This window comes from Chrysochloris asiatica, unplaced genomic scaffold (genome assembly GCF_000296735.1).
Source record: "Chrysochloris asiatica unplaced genomic scaffold, ChrAsi1.0 scaffold00009, whole genome shotgun sequence".
Lineage (NCBI taxonomy): Eukaryota > Metazoa > Chordata > Mammalia > Afrosoricida > Chrysochloridae > Chrysochloris > Chrysochloris asiatica.
In genome coordinates, this window is record NW_006408527.1 from 13,123,238 (window position 1) to 13,146,296 (window position 23,059).

A 23,059-nucleotide genomic window follows, 5' to 3' on the forward strand; every position below is an offset into this window, starting at 1 on the left:
TGTTTCATTCTGCTGTGCATAAGGTCGCTATGATTTGATACCGACTCGATGGCACCTAACAACAACAATATTTGATATCACAAATCACAAGTATTTGTAGTCCTCTGCCTAAGATTATACCACGTGAGCCCTGTCTGGATTGTGCGTTTTTTTTTCAAATAGAGTATCTACATTTCTCTCTATGCTCAACTAGGCAATGACGTTTACTTTTCACCCAGCTGACTCAAGAAAAACAACCAGGATTCTTCCCATGTGGCTCATCCCTCTTACGAATTCCTTACCTCCAGTAGAACTTACTCGTGACAAATTTCTGAGCCAAGTATGTTAGTTCAAACCCCATTTTTAGGACAATCACCACCCATCTGTCAGTTGTAGTACTATGGTGGCTTGCATGTTACTGTGATACTAGTAGATATACCAGTATATTAAATAACAGCAGGGTCACCCAAGGTGGACAGATCTCATTAGGAGGCTAGGAAGGATGGGTAGGGATTGGATAGACAACGGCAAGAGCAGAGCCAGGCATTCTAAGGAGAGAGGACTACCAAGGTGTAACCATGCAAGCTGTTTTGGAGACTCAACAAGCAAACAAATTTGTTGGGAGCAAAGTCCCTCTGGGAGAGCTGGATGTGAAGCCAGAGCATAGCCAAGCCAGCACATGGAGGACTCGAACGTGGGTGGACACCATTTGTGACTTTACCTGGGTGACAGCAGGGAGCCATGGAAGGTTTCCATATGCCAATACTATACTTGGCCACATGCCTGGCAGTTGAACAAGGAGTCTGAGCAAAAGAAATAAAGCTATAGCAGGCACACTTTAAGGACATTCAAGGCTAAATCTTAACTGCCAGTAGCTTCCACCAGCAACCTTCTCCACCGAATGCTTGCATGGTGATTTAGCTGGAGCATTTTCAGGGAGGCAACACTGTTGTCCTGGTGATAAGACCTCCATCCTTTTGAAAGTTGAGGAACCCTGGTTTCTGGAAATGGGACGTATTAAAAAATGTACTTTGATCTTGCACTAAAAGCCACTGCCCCTGATGTAGTGATGAAGCCGCAGGGATCCGGCACGCTCCTTGTCTTTAGGGTATTTCAGCTACCCTGCTTGGTCACTAGGGTAGAGAGAAAAGGAAGAAGGCTCTGCAAGAGAAACCAGGAAATGCTCTCAAACCAGGAAATGCCCTATACAGGGTCACTATGAATTAAAACTGAACTCCAGGGGAACATTAATACTTTCTTCAAGAGAAAAAGATGTAGACTGCTTCAGAGGAAAATGAGTAGGGTTTGAGGACCAGTTCATGGAGAGTTGTAATAAATGCCAAGTGTTCTGTTTTGTCCGCTCCCCCCTTTTTTTCTCTCCTTTATTCTCCCATCCCTGTGAATTGGCGCTGTGTCATTATTCTTTAAAAGCAGTATGTTTAAGAACCCTGGTGGCACAGTGGTTAAAGAATTCAACTGCTAACTGAAAGGTCAGTGGTTCGAGCCCTTCAGTCACTCTGAGGGAGAAAGATGAGGCAGTCTGCTTCCACAAAGATTTACAGCCTTGGGAAACTTTATTGTGCAGTTCTAGTCTGTCCTATGGAGTATTGGTGTGGTTGTTGTTGTTGTTGCTATGTGCTGTGGAGTCGGTTCTGACTCATAGTGTGGGTACGCTTTATAGGGTTTCCAAGGCTGTAAATCTTTACAGGAGCAGAAAACCTCATCTTTCTTTCACGGAACAGCTGGTAGTTTCAAACTGCTGACCGTGAGATTAGCAGCCCAATTTGTAACCACTACGCTACCAGAGCTCCTTCCTAGTGTGGTGCTATAGGATAATTACTGGACCAAAAGGCTGGTTTGAATAGTAAAGTCAGCAGTTCAGACTCATCAGTCGCTCCTCGGAAACCCTATATAGGTTCACTATGAATTAAAACCTTAACAACATATTAAATTAAAACTTAACAATAAAAACAGCTCTGTTCTATAGGGTCAATTTGAGTTCAAATCTGCTTGATGGCAGCAGCACATGCCACTTACTCAGAGTTACATAATGTGTTTAAGGACTTAGGGGGGCACTTGTTAACCCTGTGTCCTGTTCTTCTGCCCAAGTGCAACCTCACAGTGCCCCCTGGCTCTTCCTTCTATAGTAAGGATGGTTAGAGATGGACGGCAGAAGGAACTCCCAGGCTACTTGCAAAAATCATTTGGATTTGCCCCAAAAAGTAACTGCCAGGCTTGGAGAATGCGTCCTTTGGTTGTTTAAAGGATTATATACTTCTGAGTATTTTTTGTGTACATCAAAAAACACACACAAAAAAACAGAGGGAATAGAAGCAAGTATAGTTAAATGATAATGCATGGAGAGAATTGTAATCATTGAAGTGAAACAAAATACAATAGAATGAGTACAAAAAAGATGTCCTCCCATGTAAACTATCATTCAATTCACAATAAAAGCTTAAAAAAAAGTAACTGCCAGTTAGCAAACCTCTTGCCACAGAACCAAGATTCCAACCTTGGAACTGATAGATAGCCAGGTGACAACACTGTGCTGTCCTTCACCCCCAGTTCTGGAACATTCCAGAATAGAGGATCAGCTCTAGAAAGAAGTAACTGTGACCGTAAAGTACAAGTTTTGACTTTGTAAATAAAGTTCTCACCATGTCTGACTTAATACTCCTGTGAGTTTTCCCAGATATGCTAAAGAATAAATTATGAAAATCTAGGAACTTTGGAGCAGTGGGGAAAGCATGGTCATCAGAATGTTCTGCTTTCTGGGTGAATTGTTGTCGTTGGTAAGTTGTCTAGTCGGTTCAGACTCAAGAGCCTCCCTGTATAGGGTTTCCAAGGAGTGGCTGGTAGGTTTGACACATCCATCAGTGGTTAGAAGTCCTGCAGCACCATACCAGTTGAATGATATTAGGCAACTTATCCAACCTTCCTGAGACTCAGTTTCTTCATATGTGAAGTGGGGACAATACCCGCCTTGCAAGATAATCACAAAATTATCAGTAGCATATATAAAGCATTTGGCACGTTGTCAGCCGCTGCCACCTTCAATTCCAACTCATAAAAAGCCTATACTTGGTAAATCATAAAAATGGTAACTACTTGTTGGCTCTGAAGATTGAAAGCCCCTAACGTGAACTTTGCTTTGACTTAGCCAAGCCATATCCCCACTTTTGTTCCTTTTCCTGTCTTTGAAAGTAGTCTAAGAATTCTGTCTCCAGACCTTTAATCTCATAATACCTACCAGAATGTCTTCTCCCTACCAAGATGACTTAAATGGGGTCCTGCTTAGAGTCAGGGGAGAGATGGTGTGACCTTTTACAGCCTCCCCTTTAGTGCCAGGAGGACAGGCATGCTTCCAAGACTGGCTTCTCATAATTTCATGGTCCTGCTTTTATTTGCAGAAATTTGCTGACCCTCGGGTGAGGCGGCCATAGCAAGGAGACTCTCCCCCCTCATCCTCCCCCAAAGGGGTTGAAGCAGGCAGAGTTAAAGGAAGAGGGGCAGGGGCTAAGGGTAGTGGGGAAGGCAGCTGCTTGAAATTGATTGCTCTTGTAGTTTAGTTTATACCATGCAGCTCTCAGCTCTGCCCGGGTGGCGACCTTTAGATAATAAAGGGAATTCTGGGAGATTTTTGACAGGACCATGACATATGGGGCAGGTCTGCAGGGTCAGGCGGTGTATCTCCCTGCTCCTGGCCCCAGGGTAATGAATCTTGTTTTGACTTTGCAAAGCCAGCCCAGCCAGTGCCCCAGAAAGGAACAGACCCCTCTCCCCACCGCCCCCGCCAACCTCTCAAATGAGTGCATGTCTTTGCAACCCTTCATAATTCAGGGAGACAACTCCAAACTTTTATAGCCTATGAGAGAAGAGAACAAACAGTGCATGTTTTGCTAAGGCCCTGGGAGAGCTGGTGCCGTTTCCAGGGCTTGGTCAGAGCCCACTGGGAGACCTGGGAAGAAAAACAACAGAAAACCCTCCCTGGCGTGAACAGCAGAGGTCTCCGGACAGGGCTGAGGAGGAGCCGGTGGGAATGCAGGGAGACCATGCTCTGGGAGTCAGAAGATCTCCTGTTGTGTTTTCTGTGATTTGCAAAGTGGTACTTTCACTCTTCTGGACTGGAGCAAAGGAAGAGGAGAGGGAGGAGAGGCAAGAGGGAAAGCACGAGGAGAGGTGAATGGTGGTCAGCAGATCCTCATTCTAATGCCCCTCCTGAGGAAGCTGCCTCAGAGCAATGTGCAGAGACCTACATCTCTCTAAGCTGTTTGGCCCTTGTGATTCCTTTTGTCTACTGCTTCCCTAAAAACCTGCGTGGGTACAGGTGTGTATACACACACACACACACACACACACACACGCATGCATGCATGCAAGTACACACCTGGACTGGACGTATCTTTTCTTTTGATGAACCATTCCCAAACCCAGAAGTTAAGTATACTATTCCTCCCTGGCATTCTACCCTTCTTGCTGGGACCTAGCCACCTCTGACTGTACCCTGTCACCCTGTCTCTGCCCACCCTTGCCATCTGACAGGCAGACAACTCACCAGTCTCCTGCAGATGCATGGGACTCCACCAACCTACAGGCAGCTCTGGCCACTCTTAAAGTTGGAGTCTTAGCTTGTTGCTGATCAGGATTATTGGAACTTCCTAACATTTCCTTCTCCTACTCCTTGCTTAAGGAGTGCTGGTAGCATAGTGGGTTATATGTTGGACTGCTATCCACAAGTTAAGAAGTTCGAATGTACCAGTCACTCCTCAGGAGAAAGATGAGGCTTTCTGCTCCCGTAAAAATTTTCAGCCTGAGAAACCCTATACAGTGTCAACTGTGAGTTGGAACTGACTCGTCGGCACACCACCACCATTCCTTAATTGTTGGTGATTGGACCTGGTTTATCCCACCTGTGAAAAGACTGAATCTAAGACAAGTAGGGGATCCACCTTTTCATAGTTGTAGAGGGTGACTAGGAAGAAATTGTCACCAAGAGCTGTCCTGACACACAGTCACCTAGTTGACCATCTCAGGGAAGGGCCAATGGGACTTGCATGTAGAGCAGTGATGTCACCCAAACACAAATGGGGTGCAGACCACACCTGGTGATGATGTTGGGGGGGTGACACCAAAATGACTGTTTATATCATTTGTATGCAGTGTTTCAGAAGAAATTTGTTCTTTCTGTACAAATATTCTTGTAGTTATAACAACAGACACATCTTTCATAAGCTCTGTTTATACTTATTGATGTAGCCACAAAACTAAAAATCTATGCTGATTTCCTGTTTTCAGCCTAATGTGCTCTACTCAGAGCTGTCACTATTACCCAATTACAGTGAAGCTTCGAATCCTGTGGGTTCATCTCATTGTGCTACAAGCCATGTTTTCATATCATCGTTACTGATTTTGTCGATTTTTCTGGTGTTTTAAGTACAATATTGTGGTAGTTAGTATCTGTGACGCAATAGCAATAATCTTGGAGTCCTGGTATGGCACTGTGAATTAGTGAGCTGAACTGCAAAGTAAGTTTGAACCACAAGGTCCGTGGTTCAAGCTTACCAGCCGCTCCTCGGATATCCTATACACGGTTGCTTATGAATCGGAACTGACTCGACAGGACTTAACAACAAGCAATAACCAATAATTTGGTGGGTGGGGAATGAAGTGGAAATTAAAGGAAAAGAAGAAGTAAAATTAAGCAGGCTTCCACTCAGTTACTAATAATGTTGTAACTAATAAAATTAAAGCTCAATGTAGAAAGACTTCACAGAACAATTTTGTTATTGTTGTTAATGCCATCAAGTGGGTCCTGACTCTTGGTGACCCTGTATAGGATTTCTGAGGAGTGGATGGTGGGATTGAACCACTGACTTTGAAGTTAGCTGCCCAGGGCTTATCCTACAGTGCCAAACCAGGACTCCAATTTGTTGTTGTTGTTAAGTGCCGTCAAGTCGGTTCCGACCCATAGCAACCCTGTACAGGATTTCTGAGTCTGTAAATCTTTATGGGAGCAGAATGCCTCATCTTTCTCCCGCAGAGCACCTGGTAGTTTAGAACTGCTGACCTTGCGGTTCACAGCCCGATTCGTAACCGTATAATTTAAGGAATACTACATTTAAACAATTTGCAACTATATTTATCACCATTAAAATTGATAATAGTAAGAATTCTGTATAGTCTAGTATGGGAAGAGTCCCATGGGGGGTGTGACAGTATAAGTCGCCACATTAGCTGTCACCAACCCTAGTAACAGCACTAAAGCTAAGGTGCTAAGGTCTGTTTTCCTTCTCTCTCTTTCTCTCTCTCTCTCTCTCTCTCTCATCTTTCTTCTCCGTCACTGCTCCAGGGCAAGAAAGAGATAGTTAGGTGCTATCCAGTCAATTCCAACTCATAGCATCCCTCTGTACACCAGAAGGAAACACTGCCCAGTTCTTCTCCATCCTCCCAAATCATAGCTCTTTGAGACCAAGGTCGCAGCCGCTGTTAACCTACCTCATTAGGTTAGGGATCTTCCTAATTTTCATTGACCCTTTACTTTAACAATCATGATGTCCTTCTCTAGGGACTGGTCTCTCCTGATAACATGTCCAAAGTACATGAGATGAAGTCTTGCTGACCTCACTTCTAAGAAGCATTCTGACTGTACTTTGTCCAACACAGATTTGTTCATTCGTCTGGCAGTCCGTGGTGGTAGATTCAATATTCTTCACCAACCCCATAATTCAAATGCAGCAGTTCTTTCCTGGGCTTTCTTATCCAGCTTTCAGATGCATGGGAGGCTGTTAAAAATACTATGACTTGGGTCAGGCGCACCTTAGTCCTCAAGGTGACGTCTTTGCTTTTTAACACTTTAAATAGAGGTTGTTGTTTTTTGTAGCAGATTTGCCCAAATCTTGACTTCTTGATTGCTGCTTCCATGGGTGTTGATTGTGGATCCAAGTAAAATGAAATCCTTGACAACTTCAGTCTTTCCACTGCTTATCAGAGCCACTTAGCTCCATGTAACAGCAGAGTCTGGGGGGAAAATGACATTTGATTAATGAAGCAAACACAGCTGGTATAGCAGTGACATCTAAATTGTTCCCTTGGTCCTGTTATTTTCAGTAGGAAATTCTCCCCTCCTCCTCCTCCCCGTTCTCCCTTTAAATTGCGTGCATAAAATACGCTAATAACAATCCTCCCTGCTTGTGCCTGAGTGACAACTGAAATAAGAAAAAGACTAATCCTAATCGTACCTCCTGCAGCCCAGGTCTCATGGAGATTAAATGAGCCTCTCTCCCCAACCCCTCCCTGCTCCTCACCCCTTCTCAGCTCCCTCCTCTCTTCCTTGGTCTCTTCTCAATAAGAATCATGGGCATTTTGAATAATAATATTATAGAAGCCATCAGGGTGACAGTGGGGGGAAAATCAACTCAAACCCATGATTATTCCTTCAGTTGAATAATTATTTAAATACCAGATAACTCCTTTACAGTCTAATTGAGGCCTTTCAGCTGTCAGCATTACTGGGGCCTTTGCATTCGCCCTTTTGCTCACCTTGTGCTGCCCAACGTGCTCAGACTACCTCTGAGGTCAATGTTAGACAGAATGACGGCTCGGAACATTTGCACGTACAACTGGGCAAGTGACATAAAGACAGGTACCTCAGTGCCATTCCACCCGCAGGGGAGGAGCTAGAGGCCCAGATTCTCACATGTAGATGTTTTTACCCAACTGGACTTTAATTCATAGACATCACAAATTCAAGAAGAAAATTTATATCTAAACAACTGTTAGGAGTCTCTGATACTGAAAGTTAAGCGTTCGGCTGCTAAGTGAAAGTTTGGAGACTCAAGTGTACTCAGAAGCACCTTGGAAGAAAGGCCTGGTAATCTATTTCTGAAAAACCAGCCACGAAAACCCTATGGTGCTGTCATTCGGAATCAGGCCCACAGCAACCAGTTGGAATTTTTGATCAACAACTTTTAGGAAAATTCATTATCTGAAAAATTCCATAATTTTCTTGGTAATGGATTCTAGCAGTCCTCTCTAAATATGAAGTCATTTCTTAATACCTAACTTCAGTTACTGCTGCTGCAGTTTGAACTCTAGAAATACAAACTTCTGGGTTTAGATGAAATCTGACCTATAAATGAGGGTCACTATGAGTCGGAACTGACTCCACAGTACTTAACAACAACAACATAAATGAGGGAGTCTTGGTGTGATGCTGTAGGACAAGCACTGTACTAACTGCAAGGTCTGTGGTTCAAACCCACCAGCCACTCCGCAGAAACCCTACAGGGTCGCTAGCAGTTATAACCGACACCACGGCACGTAACAACAATAGCAACAACACCACCAAAAACATGCAGTTGTCCTTGATGTGGAAGGGAGCCATTCTGCCAGTGTCTCTTTCATGGTATCTGCCCCTTAACCCCTCACCTTTTTGAGTCTGCCCTAAGTACCAGTTCCTTGTCTAGACCCCAAGCCAGGCCCACTCTGCCCACCTTAGAATCACTATCATTAGAAGATACTTTTTCCCATAAACGAGGCAGCCTTGAAGCAGAACGTAAGTAATACCCAAGACCTTTCTGCCTACGACTGAGGCAGCATGGGTGTTAGAAAAAACAGGGGCCTTTCTAGTCCCAGGTCTGGCTTTCAGTTGTAGGATGTACCTGACTTATTTTGAGTCATCTTACATAATTTGTTCATTTTCCGTTTCTTCATCTAAAAAAGTCGTGGGTTTGAGTAATCTTAAAATCACCTTCAACATTCACCCTGAATTCCTGCTTCTATGGTGTTGCTAATTAGAAAGGTGAGCTGGGGAGAGACTAGGCTTGCTCAGGTATAATAGAAGGAGGAGGTTGAGGTGACTCCTTCCCTGACTTCACAGCCCTCACCTCTATGCTTCCCTTTTCTCCATCACCATCTGGCTCCTCTGGGTCTTGGGTATGTGCCACCTAACATACGCAGTAGTAGTAACAGGCACCATTCATTATTTTTAGTATGAAAAGTCTCATAGCCATAATGGTGCTGGTATCAGTGATGCTAGGAATGGAGATTATAGTAATGGTGGAGCTACAGATGGGTCCAAGCGTGTGAGACCAACTAACATGAACTTTGACTCAATTTGGGAAAAAAATATATATATAACTCTAACTCCCTCCTGCCAGCTCCTTTTGCAAAAAGGGGGAAGGAGAGAGAGAAAGCATAAAGACCTGTGTATGCAAATCACCAGAAAAAGGCAAGAGTGCAGGGCTGCCTGTAGGGAGAGAAGAATGAGAACCCTCCTAGAGCTGAACTGGAAATGTCTAATTGTTCCTCCTCCCTGCTTTTCCAGTCATGCTTGCAGCAGTAGCAGCTAGCAGCTGATCAGGCAGGTATTAGGTGCCTCTACTGGCTGTCACCAACACCTACCTTGACAATCCTGATCAGGGAAACTGTGTCATCAGGTTCTCTAAATAAAATATTCAGTGGTATTTGCTTCCCAGTGAGGCAAGCAAGGCCTCTCATTGGCATCTAGAGTGCTCAGGATAAGATGTCCTGTCAGGGAGGCTCTAAGAGGGTGAATCCCAGAGCATCATGTCCTGGTGTGAGATGGGTCAGGAGAGAGGGAACTGTAGAAGAGTAAAGACTAGGTGAGTGAGTGTTAGCTCTTGAGTTTGTATGTGACAATGTGACTTTCTTTGCCAGCTAGATAAAGATGTGACAGGGAGAAATAGACATTGTTAGTAAGAGGAACTCCTGGGGTTGAAATTAGCCGAAAATTAGAATAGGAGTCTTCTACCAAATTGAGGATGGAAAATCCATTTCAAGGCACATCATAGATTCTAAAGTAGAGCAAGCCAGTGGTGAGGAGCTGGAAATATCAACAAATAAATTACTAAAAATAACGGCTAATGTATCCTGAAGATAGAAGGAATACACAGCCACTCTACCAAAAAGAATTGGTTGACATTCAACCATTTCAAGAGGTAGCAAATGAACAAGAACTAATGGTACTGAAAGCAGTCCAAGGTGCATTGAAGGCATCAGCAAAAAGCAAGGCTCCAGGTATTGACGGAATACAAAATGAAATGTTTCAGCAAACTGATGCAGCACTGGAAGCACTTACTAGTCTATGCCAAAAAATATGGAAGACAGGCACCTGGAAAACTTATTTTTTGTGCCCATTCCAAAGAAATCTGTGACCCAACAGAATATGGAAATTATCGCACAGGAGAATATTGAAAGTGCTATGGGCTGCCAAAAGAACCAACAGATCTGTGTTGGAAGAAGTACAGCCAGAGTGCTCCTTGGAGGCCAGGATGGCCAAACTTCGTCTATCATACTTCGGACATATTGTCAGGAGGGACCAGTCACTGGAGAAGGATGTCATGTTTGATAGGGTGGAGGGTCAGAGATAAAAGAGGAAGACCCCCAACGAGATGGATTGGCAAAGTGGGGGCATCAATGGGCTCAAGCGTGGCAACGATAGTGAGGTTGGCCCAGGATCGGGCTCTGTTTCGCTCTGCTGTGCATAAGGTCGCTATGAGTCGGTACTGACTCCATGGCACCTAACAACAACAACAACATCATTAATACATTTGTTGTTGTTAAGTGTTGTCTAGTCAGTTCTAACTCATAGTGACCCTGTAAAGGGTTTCTGGGGAATGGCTGGTGAGATTCAACTGCCAACCATAGGCAAGTAAAATTTTGCTGAAGATCATTCAAAAATGCTTGCAGCAACACATCAATAAGGAGCTGCCAGAAATTCAAGTCGAATTCAGAAGGACTTCAAAGAAGGGAGATCATTGCTGTCAAATGGATGTTGGTTGAAAGCAGAGACTACTAGAATGACGTTTATGTTTTTTGACTATACAAAGGCATTTGGAGCATAACCAACTATGGATAACATCACAAAGAATGGGTATTCCAGCACAGTTAATCTTACTCATGTACACTGGGCCAAGAGGCAGCCAGTGAAACAGAACAAGGGGATATTGCATGGTTTGAAATCAGGAATAGTGTGGTACTAACAGTTACATCATTTCCTCCTACATATTCAATCTGTATGCTGAGCAAATAATTTGAGAAGCTGGACTGTAAGGAGAAGAACCTAGCATCAGAACTGAAGGAAGACTCCAACCTTCAATATGCAGAGGACACAATGGATGGATTGATGCAAAGACTGTAACAATGGGGCCCAACATAACAATAGTTATGACACCAGACCTGGCAGTGCTTCATTCTATTGTGCATAGGGTCGATTTGCTAGGAGTCAGAGCTGACTTGGTAGTACCCAACAACAGCAACACTTAAAATGGACCAGGCACTGATCTAAGTGTGCTTTAGGTACGTGAATTTGTCCAATAGTCCTGTAAGGGTAGATACTAATGCTAAACCCATTTACAGATGGTGAAATCACATTGCCAAGTGGCTAAATGCTTCCTCCGAGTTAACACAGCAGAAGCACAAAGATGGGTGCCATTCCTCCCTGATTATGAACTTGGATACAAGGCTTGATCCCTGCCACCTGGGCCTGGCTGTCGAGCAGCTTCTGGGTAACATCAACCTTGCCATTGAAAGACAGACTCGACTTGTCATTGAAGTCAGTTGTCCTTAGGAAAGCCACACTGCCAAGGTGTAGTATGAGCCTCCCCTGTAACCCCTGCCTTGTAGCAGATGATATCTCCTCTTGACTCCAACAGCCATGCCAGCTCCTCCCAGATGGGTAATTCCTGAGCCTCATGGAGTGAATTCACTTGGCTGGTCCCCAGGAACAGTGTGCCCCAGACTGATTGAGAGGTGAGAGAAAAACTGCCCAGCTGTGGTGGTCTGTTGAGAATGCCTGGTTTCACTAGGTAGGATAAAGGGAACCCAACTGCTACAGAATCACAGACTCCAAGAGCTGAAGGAATCAAGTCTCAAGGTATCATTCAATCTGAAAGAAGAAATCTTACAGATGGGCTAATTCAAACTCCCTTTCTTTTAAGTTCAAGAAATAGGCTTGGGGGGATGTTGGACCAGCCTAAAACCCCAGAACTCATGAGTAGTACCAGCAGAATTTGAATCCAGAGTTACCAAATACCTCACACCCTTCATCTTGCCCCATAACTCCATGGATTTAGGGACCATACTGATCCTGCTGTGGTACTATAAGATAAACTCTGGACCACAAAGTTGGTTTGAACCTCAGAGTCAGTGGTTCAAACACACAAGCAGTTCCTTAGAAACCCTATACAGGGTCACTATGAGTTGGAACCAACTCACCGGCATTTAACAATAACTAATCCAATGAAGCCTCCTCTTAATTTGACTACATTTGCAAAGAGCCGATTTCCAAATGAGGTAACATATACAAGTACCAGGGCTTAGAACCTGAATATCTCTTTTGAGGGGAATACAAATCCTAACAACATCTAATTCTCAAGGACTTGATACTTCTGCCATTTCCCGGTAGGTTTGTGGAGGGGCTGTGTTAGGATTTGTGCAGTGATATGACTGTAGCGTAGTGGTTACAAATTGGGCTGCGAACCGCAAGGTCAGCAGTTTGAAACTACCAGCTGCTCCGCGGGAGAAAGATGAGGCGTTCTGCTCCCGTAAAGATTTACAGCCTCAGAAACCCTGTGCAGGGTCGCTATGAGTCTGAATTGACTCCACGGCACATAACAACAAAAATGACAGCAGAAATCACCTTGGATCTGTTTCCTGGACAGTCTCCCTTCTCTTGCTACATACTCCCCAGACTGAACCCCTTCACTGGGTCAGGCAGGACTAGGGATCCAACGTCTACCTACCATGTTCATTCCTATGAAAGGAAGCAGTAAGCATAAGGAAGTGACATGCTCTGGCAGGAATCATGAAGTGGGGAGTCTTCAGTGAAAACAACAAGAACTCACATGAATTGAACACTCACGCTGAGCACCGCGACCATGCTAAGAGACTTCCATGACTTTATTTATTCTCATGACCTGTGAGGTAGGTCCTGTAATTATCCTTATTGTACCGGAAAGGAAAATGAGGCTAGACTTGTGAAAGATTCCAAATTGTATTTCCTAATTCTGCCTTACGGCAAAATGCAATCACTCTTCAAATTGTATCTTAGGAGGCTGCAGGTCTGGAAACTGACATGGTTGTTAACCTCACGCTGTGTCTTTTCATGTTATCCTCCATCCATGGGCTCAACACGTATGTGCAAGTACAGGGCGGGGAAGACAGGAGAGCACAGTACACAAACTCCATGTGATTGTATCTCAGGGAGCACCTTATAAACTGCAGAACCCCAAGTTCAGAGTTGTTGTTGAGTGCTGTCAAGTCGGTTCCGACCCATAGAGAGAGAAGACCCTGTATAGGGTTTCTGAGGAGCTACTGGTGAGTTTGAACCGCCAACCTTCTCGTTCAAATGACTTCGCAGTCTGGCGCATTTACTCACAGCGCCACACCAGGACTCCATGTTCAGAGTAGTGAGCATTAAAACCATCATCCTCACAGCTCCCTGTGGGACACACTGGTCCCCACCTCTAGCCAAAGAAGCTCTTCTACCAGCGTCAGTTCCCTGTCCAGCAGAAGAATGTGGAGATTCTGTTATTTCCTTTCCACAGCTCCTCTTGAGGAATTCACGTCCTGCTACCGGCCTCAGGACATAGCTAAAAATAACTGCTGACATTCAAATCCTTCAAACTCTGCAAACCGAAAGCTCGAAAGCTCAGTGGGTCTTTGGGAGCTCAGCTGGTGTGTGCATGGGGCCGGAAGAGGAGTGTCATAGGGGCTGAGGTCAGTCTGAGCCTCATGCTGCTGCTGCCTTCCTCTTTCCAAGGAAGCCTGGGGCCTCATGAGTCACCCCAGAACAGCCTGGTGGAGCCTGGTGGAGGAGGGGAGTCAGGTGGAATTTAGCCCTGGCACCATTGTAGCTGTCAGACCAAGAACACAGGCTTGAAGAGGGAGGAGAATTTTAAAGAAAGAAGCTGTGGGGCCTCTCCAGGTGGTGTCTGTTCTGATTATAACCCAGTCCAGCCCAATTGGAGGGCTGGGGGGGGTGGTTTCTCCTGAAATGCCCTGGAGCAAATTCTCCAGACCTCACTTGGGCGTTTCCATTCCTGCTGCCTGGAGCGCCTAGAGTTCTGTCTGGACTTGTCTGAGGAAAGTGTCGGACAATCTGTCCAGCTGGAGAAAAGATGGCTCTATGGCTACTGCTGCTCCTCTGTAAAGCCAGGAGCTATACCATTAGCTCAGTGGTTACGAATCGGGCTGCGAACCGCAAGGTCAGCAGTTCGAAACCACCATCTGTCCCACGGGATAAAAATGAGGCTTTCTGCTTCCGTAGAGATTTACAGCCTCGGAAACCCTGTACAGGGTTGCTATGAGTCAGAACCAACTCCACGGCACATAACCACCACCACCACACCATTATAGTGAAGGACAGGCTCTGCCTCCCTGCTCAGGAGTTTGTAGAACTTCTCTGCAGGAGCCCTGTCTTGCTTCTCTGGGCAACTTCCTCACATCCTGAAAAGAGACAGGACTATGTCCTGGAACTGGAAAAGCTTTAGGGCTATGTTTTTGTTGTGAAGTGCCGTCGAGTCGATTCCGACCCATAGCAACCCTGGATAGGGTTTCCAAGGAGCAGCTGGTGAGCTTGAACCACTGACATTGCAGTTCAAATGACTTTGCAGTCTGACGCAGTCAGGAGCAAAAGCAAGGACACAGACTTTGGGCATGGCAGACAGAGGCCCAAGGCTGAGTAAACAGTCAGGACACCCAAGCAGTGGCTAGAATGAGATTTACCTTCAACGCACTTCCCTCTGCTCTTCCCCACATTTTCCCAAATGCTTAACTCAGAGGGCTGCCGCTGGGCTCAGCTCCCCTGTCCCTGTAATCAAGAGCCAGGTTCCCTGCTTGCTTCTGCTTCAAAGAAGCAAAGGTTGAAGCAGTTTCCCCAGGGTCTGCAGCCCGACTCACTGGGGTGTCTATGATTGGGCAGCCTCCTGTCCCAAGGAGAGATGAGGTATCATCTACCCATCTCCAGGATTCTTCAGGCTCCTGAGGAGAACAAATAGGGATCCCTGTCCTACTGACCATAGCTTATTTCACCTTCTGAAAAAGTTTCAGCAGTGGCAGATCAGAGATTGTTCTGTGTGGAGAAGATGAGGCTGAGTTGGGGGATAATGGGGAGCACTGTTGTTCACCTGCCAGCTCCCCCTCCTGCCCCATGGATGATGGTGCATGCAGCAGTTGTAGGAGATGGGAGTCTGAAATAAGAAGCAATCTATTTGAGATATCAGACTCTGGGAGTAGTTGGCCCTGAGTGCCTGGGGGAGAGCCTTCCTAACAAGCTATTCAGAAACAGGAGAGATTTCCACTCCACTGGGATCGTCCAGAAAGGAGCATTGGATGGGAAAGACTGGCTTCAGTCCCAACACCAAGCTCAAATAGCTGGGTGAACTTAAACCGTCTTTTAACCTCTCTGGGAGATAAAAATGATGTCTTAAGAGAACAGAAATAGAGATGCTTTGTAAAGTTAAAAAGTATTTTGCAGTATAAAGACTGGAGACCAAAATAGATAATAGGATTCCCTGAGCATCCCTATGAGGGAGCAAGTATGTTAAAAATAGAAAAACTGAAATACAGAAGGAAAAGATACACAGACCTAGTCAGTATGGGGACCCAGGGTCAAGCAGTTCTAGTCACTCCTCCTAGAACTGGTTTTCCATCTGACCAATCTGCCTTGTTTTCCAGAACCATGTGAGGGCCAGCCCAGAAGGTGGACTAGATGAGAATACAGAGGATCTATCTCCTCATCCTCACCCTACTCAGAATGGAACAGAGGAGGCCCTGGCCACGGGCCCCCGAGCTTGACAGCTGGTCAGTGGTCTTGCTTTCAGTGGTCTGGGTACTGCTGGCCCCTCCGGCAGCTGGCATGCCTCAGTTCAGCACCTTCCACTCTGAGAACCGTGATTGGACCTTCAATCACTTGACTGTCCACCAGGGAACGGGAGCTGTGTATGTGGGAGCCACCAACCGGGTATACAAGCTGACAGGCAACCTGACTGTTCAGGTGGTTCACAAAACAGGGCCAGAGGAAGACAACAAGTCTTGCTACCCACCTCTCATTGTGCAGCCTTGCAGCGAAGTGCTCACCCTCACCAACAATGTCAACAAGCTGCTCATCATCGACTACTCTGAGAACCGCCTGCTAGCCTGTGGAAGCCTCTACCAGGGAGTCTGCAAGCTACTGAGGCTGGATGACCTCTTCATCCTGGTGGAGCCATCCCACAAGAAGGAGCACTACCTGTCCAGTGTCAATAAGACGGGTACCATGTATGGGGTGATTGTGCGGTCTGAGGGCGAGGATGGTAAGCTCTTCATCGGCACAGCTGTGGATGGAAAGCAGGATTATTTCCCAACCTTGTCCAGCCGGAAGCTGCCCCGTGACCCTGAGTCCTCGGCCATGCTCGACTACGAACTACATAGTGATTTTGTCTCCTCACTGATCAAGATCCCCTCAGACACACTGGCCCTGGTATCCCACTTTGACATCTTCTACATCTACGGCTTTGCCAGTGGTGGCTTTGTCTACTTCCTCACTGTCCAACCTGAGACTCCAGAGGGTGTGGCCATCAACTCTGCTGGAGACCTCTTCTACACCTCACGCATCGTGCGTCTCTGCAAGGATGACCCTAAGTTCCACTCATACGTGTCCCTGCCTTTTGGCTGCACGCGGGCTGGCGTGGAATACCGTCTCCTGCAGGCTGCTTACCTCGCCAAGCCTGGGGATTCCATGGCCCAGGCTTTCAACATCAGCAGTCAGGACGATGTGCTTTTTGCCATCTTCTCCAAAGGGCAGAAGCAGTATCACCACCCACCCGATGACTCGGCCCTTTGTGCCTTCCCGATCCGGGCCATCAACCTGCAGATCAAGGAGCGTCTTCAGTCCTGCTACCAGGGCGAGGGCAATCTGGAGCTCAACTGGCTGCTCGGGAAGGACGTCCAGTGCACCAAGGCGGTAAGGAGATGCTCACCAGGCTCTGCTCTCGGTTTGTGGTCCAGGCTCAGACTTTCTGCTGACGCCTCTCTGCCCACCCTGAACTCTTAGCCCTTCCTCCTCCCATTTCTTTACACTTGCTTTCTCCAGATCCCTGCAGGGTTCACTTCCTTACTTTTCTCAATCTTTGCTCAAATACCACTTCTTCAGTGAGCCACCACTTAGTTTTTCAAGGGCCTGAAGTGAGGGAAGTTTTCCAGTTCATATTACCAGACGGTAACCAATGAACAGAGTATTCTGAATATCAGACATTTGGGGCCCGCTTGCCAATTTATTTCATTGCTTTATTTAATCATTCAAAAATATGTATAAGGGGCTTCAAAAGTTCACGGGGACAAAAAGACACTATTCTGGGCATTGCAGGTTTCAACGGTGAGCAATACAAAGATTCTTGTCTTCATGGAGGTTACATACTAGTGAGGCAGGTAAATAAGGACATAAAATACAGAGTTTGTCAAATGTGGCAATTAGTATGGAAAGAAATAAAGCCTGGAAGGAGTAAAGAAGTTGATTCATGGAGAAAGTGGCATTAGAGCAAGGACTAAGAAAGGTAAGAGCAAGTGCAAAGAATTCAAAGCATGTCTGAAGTATCTGAGGAGCAGCAAGGGGGTCATTGCTGCTGGATCAGAAGAGGAGATGGGAAGAAGAGATCAGTCAGAGGTAAGGGAACCAGATCTTGTCCTTGCCAGGCCTGTGGACCTCTGTGGTGCACAACCATGGGTAGAGAAGGCGGTTGGATATGTACATCAAAAGAGAGAGAAGAGAATCAAGATTGAAAACTAGAGAAGAAGAATCAGAAATCTGTACAAAGAGCAAAGAGAAGCTCAGGAACCAGACCTGAGGACAGGAGAGTTGAAATGAGCAGAGCACTGTCCTGTCAGAGTGTCACGATGCTGTAACCTAAGTGAACACCACCGTCCATCCATCCATCCATCTATCCATCTGTCCATCCGTTGACCCACCATCCATCAATCATTTGTACAGCCATCTGTCTATCCATCCACTTATCCATTAATGATCCATCTATCTACCCACCTTTCCTCCGTCCCACCATCATCCATTCATCAACCCATTCCTCATTTCACTTAATAAGCAGATATTGTAGCTCTCCCTAGTATCCGGCACTATACTGAGCACTGGGGTTGCAAACATAAAAAGACACATCACTACTTTTATGGATCTCACAGCCTAGAGGGTTGTTGTTGTTGTTAAGTGCCGTTGAGTCAGTTCCAACCCATAGTAACCCTGTATAGGAATTCTGAGGAACGGCTGGTGAGCTTGAACTGCAGACCTTGTGGATCAAACCCACTTTGCAGTCCAGTGCATTAACCCACAACGCCACACCGGGACTCCAATCTAGTGGGAGAACAATATAAAAACAGGTGGCAATGGACATATTGTCAGGAGGGACCAGTCGCTAGAGAGGGGTATCATATTTGGTAGGGTGGAGGATCAGAGACAAAGAGGAAAACCCCCAGCAAGATGGACTGGCAGAGTGGCAGCATCAATGGACTCAAGTGTGGCAACAATTGTGAAGTTGGCCCAGGATCAGGCAGTGTTTTGTTCTGTTGTGCATAGGGTCACTATGAGTTGGTACTGAATCAATAGCACCTAACAACAACAACAAGAGTTTCAGGGTTCCCATTCTACTTGTCTTATTGACTATCTTCTTTGTATCTTAATGTCTCAACCTTTCAGATGTCTCGTCTGTGAAATGGGACTGATAATGTCTACCTCATGGGAGAGTTAAATCAAATAAAACATGGAGTGATTTGCACAGTGACAGGCATTTTAGGTGTACAATCATTAGCTAGCTGTTAGGCAGTGTGACAACCACTGAAGTAGGTTTCTCTGCAAAGAGCTGTGGACTCGGGATCTACAGCTTGTGGGAAAATCTGGGACTGGAGGGGCCCTTATGGCTGCTTTCTGAGCTCCTTAAATTGAGGCTGCCTGCTCTTGTGAGCAAAACCCCTCTATTTGAAATGAGGAAACAGATTATGCCTAGGCTCTGCTGCTGTTATGCTATCATTTGTGCTGTAGAGTAAGAGGATGGGCTTTATAGAAGTCTGACAGACTTGGATTAAAAATCAGTTCTACCACTTATTACGGAACCCTGGTGTCACAGTGGTTAAGCGCCTGGCTGATAACTGAGAAGTTAATGATGTGAACCTACTCAGCAGTGCCTTAAAGATGACCCTTGAATAATAGCCAAGAAAACCCTTGGGGGCAACTGTACTCTGGAACATGGGGTTGCTGTGAGTCAAAATTGACTTGATGGTGTCCTTGTGTGGCACTGTAGTATCAGCCCTGGACTGCTAACCGCAAGGTTGACAGTTCAAACCCACCAGCAGCTCTTTGGAAACACTATATAGGGTTGTTATGAGTCAGAACTGACTCGATGGCACTTAACAACGACAACGCAACCACTTACTACCTGTTTGACATCAGGCGAATGATGTACCTTGTCTGAGATATAATTGCTTTGTCTTTAAAATGGAGATAATAGTACCCTCTTTCCATGGTTATTATTATGATCAAATAGAATATTTATGTAAAATTCACAATACTTGACACACCATAAAAAAACAATAAGCAGCAGCTATAATTACTAATATAAATAATAGTAATATGCTCTCTCTTGGCCATAATGAGGAAGGTGTACTAGATAATCTCCAGAATTCTTTCCAACACTGTAATCCAGTGTCCTATGAGCCTAAGGATCAGAAGTGGAGAGGAAATGCAAGGGTTAATCACCTTGTGGCTTTCCCTCTGGTTCCAATAACCCTGAGTTGTCAGGAGGAAACTGCTGATTCCTGCTTACCTCTGAGCCAGAGGGAAGAGGAAGCCAACACCCTTCTCTGGTCCAGCTGCTAGCCATGCAGAGAGACAAGTCCGGGCTGGTGACCAGAGGGCAGTAAAGGCACTAGGAGAGAGGTGACAGCAGGTGAGGCCAGGACCTCAAAGAAAATAGCCCCTCACTCCTTACTCCTTCAGCATCTCACCCGTCTAGCCTTTACAAGGGAGGCTTCAAGACGAAGAGTCTATCATAGGTCCTTATAGCTAATGGATTCGACATCTGGGACCCAGAAACATCTTGATGGCCTTAGAGGAGGTGATGGATCAATGAGAATCTGTGACCCCAAGAGTTTGATTTTAACAGGATTGCTGGGCTAATATGGAACTCTCAGAGCAATAAGGATTTGACTTTGCCTCCAGAAGAGGGATGGGGAAGGAAACTAGCATTCATACAGTAGCTGCTATGCATTAAAGACTATGCTGGGCAATTTATGGATTATCATGCTTGATCTTAGGAGTCCTGGTGTGGCACTGTGGGTTAATGCCCTGGACTGCAAGGTCAATTTGAACCACAGGGTCTGCAGTTCAAGCTCACCAGGTGCTCCTTGGGAACCCTATACAGGGTCACTATGAGTTAGAACTGACTCGACAGCACTTAACAACCAAAACATACTTGATCTTCACAGTGGCTCCATAAAGCAAGGAGTATCATCCCCATTTTACTAATGGAAATAAAAGGCCCACACAACTAATTGCTTAATTTTGTTGTTGTTTTTCTTAAGTGTCATCAAGTCAGATCTAACTCATAGTGGTCCTGTATAGGATTTCCCAGGAGTGGTTGGTAGATATGAACCTCCAACCTTGTGGTTCAAACTGAACTTGCTTATACTATAGTGCCACTGTTGTTGTTGTTGTTAAGTACCGTCGAATCAGTCCTACTCATAGCAACCCTATATATGGTTTCCCAGAAGCAACTGGTGAGTTGGAACCACAGACCTTGTGATTCAAACTGATCTTGGAGTCCAGTGCTTTCTCCTACGGTGCCACATCAGTACTCTGAATGGTAGGGTAGGGATTTCATTGCTGGTCAAACAACTTCTGAGTCCAAACTTTTCTGGTTAAGCCATGCTGCTGCTACAAACTCACTATTTCAGGAAAAATAAATGGGGCATCTCTTTTTTGAGAATACCTCAAAATTTACAGAAGAGAGAAGGACAGGCCAGCAAATTCCAGGGGCTCAGGTTCAGAGAAAACCATCTCTTGCAGTTCTGGAGATTCTAGTTAGACTGGAGGGACGTTACCAGTGAGGATTTTTGTTTCTGTCAGCATTTCTCGCCTGGCTTGGACTATGCCTGTGCCCAGACTCTACAGCCTTGCCAGCTTGCAACCAGGCAGTCCAAGCTTTTCAGAGCCTACAAGGAAGCTTGATGATCCCTTAGTCCTATTTTTTCACTTCACAGATGAGAAAACGGAGACTCAAGAGAGGGTGTGTGACATTTCAGGGACACTCGACTTCATAATAGGAGAGAATGATTGAAATCTGGATTTTGTGAGTCTTTCTGAGGCACTGAGCTCTCCCCAGTGTAGGGATACAGAAGAGAAAAATGAAAAAGTAGCTGAAATTTCCATCACTGGCTCCACAGGTCTGCTGACAAATATGAAACAACTGACTCGCTGCAGGGACGGAGGTGTGTGAAGTAGCACTGATTTGTGGCATTTGCCAATTTCCATGATGTAAATACCTCCACCATGGGTGATTTCAAGCTACTAATGTAATGTCTTTAAACAGAGATCAGTGCATATAAGAACCCTATGGCTTAGCATCCTTCCTGAGAAGCTTATTCCCTCTGCTTTGTGGGACTCCATATTATCCAAAGTTCAAGGGTCATCTTCAGCCTGAAAAAAAAAAAATCAGTTCCTTTTCCTGAAGACCACACACATACATGCACACAGGTACAACATCACCGTCAGTACCAGTAGCAGGAAGGAATAGCAGCTTTACCCCAAACACCAAAGACGTACAAGGTATAAGTCTATTTCCACTGGGATTGACAAAGGAAGGGAAGTCCCTGGTTTTAAACATATAAATATGCTATAGCTTATAAACCCATTGTTCCAAGGAAATGCAACTGTCCACCAGTAATATGTCAGCATGGTCTTCCGTGGTGAGGGCAAGAGTTGGAGATTGAAGGAACAAAGAGGAGTATTCTCTGGGAAGCTTTCTATGTTTCCCACACCAATCACTCCCTTTCTCCTCTAGGGTGCCTTTCCAGATCCAGAGAGAATCACTGCCACAGGTACCAGAGCTCTTGGTGGCCCAGAGACTGTAGCTTTTCCCACTGGATTCCATACTGTGCAATCAGTTGAGGATTTTCAGAGCACACATCATGGCCCAGCCCAGGCTAGGCAGTGTGTGGAGAATACAAACTGATGAGCAGCCTCTGGCCTCAGGAACTGCAATATCTTTCTTCAAAAGCTCAAATGTCAACTAACATCTCTTTTAACTTGGGCAAATGGTTCCCATGCTCCTCTGCTAGCCAAAAAGTTGGAGTTCCAGTCCACCCTGAGGCATCTTGGGAGAAAAACCTGATGGTCTGCTTTCAAAAAGTCAGTCATCAACAAACCCTTTGGAGTAGTTGTACTCTGACGCTTCTGTGTTTTCTTTTAACAGCCTCCAAAGATGATACTACATAGGCAGTCAGCCTATATATGATACTATAGGCAGTCAGCAATAGAGTGGAGTCTATAATCCAGGTCTTTCTTGCTGCTTTCTGTCTAGCAAATGTTTTCACTTTCTCTTCTCAAACATGCTCCAACCTCTTCTGACAGGTGATGTTAATACAGATACATGGTACCCCAGTGCTCCCTACAAGAGGCTGATAAAACAAAGGCCATCATCTCTAATATTCTCTCTTATTTAGCTTTACCCAAATGTTGTCGAAAACTATAGCATACACTAGTGGGAATAATTACACAACATCTGAGGCTCTTCCACACACCTCATTCCATTTGTTCCTCAGTAATTCTTTTCAGAGAGGTGAGCAGATGCCATTACAGATGAAAAAATTGAGACTTATGTAGATGAAGTAATTTTCCCAAAGTACTGTTAAGTATTATAATTAGTAAAATGTTTTCATTCTATCCTCAACAAACATACAAGCGGGTTTCGAAAAGTTTGTGGAGAAATGGAGGTAAAGTTTAATGGAGTTTTCCTACAAGCTTTTTGAAGCCCCTTTGTACACCCTTCTTGACTTACGGTGCTCCCATGTGTGTCAG

General features: G+C 45.3%; 1 protein-coding gene across 2 annotated transcripts in view; it reads left to right on the forward strand.

The window, feature by feature from the left end:
* The window catches only part of PLXNA2 (plexin A2), a 298,684-nt gene that overhangs the window by 21,244 nt on the left and 254,381 nt on the right, over nucleotides 1-23,059 (forward strand). The window contains exon 2 of one of the 2 annotated variants that reach the window (XM_006834051.1): nucleotides 15,682-16,948. In XM_006834051.1, the coding sequence (XP_006834114.1) occupies nucleotides 15,716-16,948 (1,233 nt within the window). In that variant the 5' untranslated portion in view covers nucleotides 15,682-15,715. Of the gene's footprint in view, nucleotides 1-15,681; nucleotides 16,949-23,059 lie in introns of those variants that run through there. The other variant, XM_006834052.1, reaches the window with a different exon arrangement.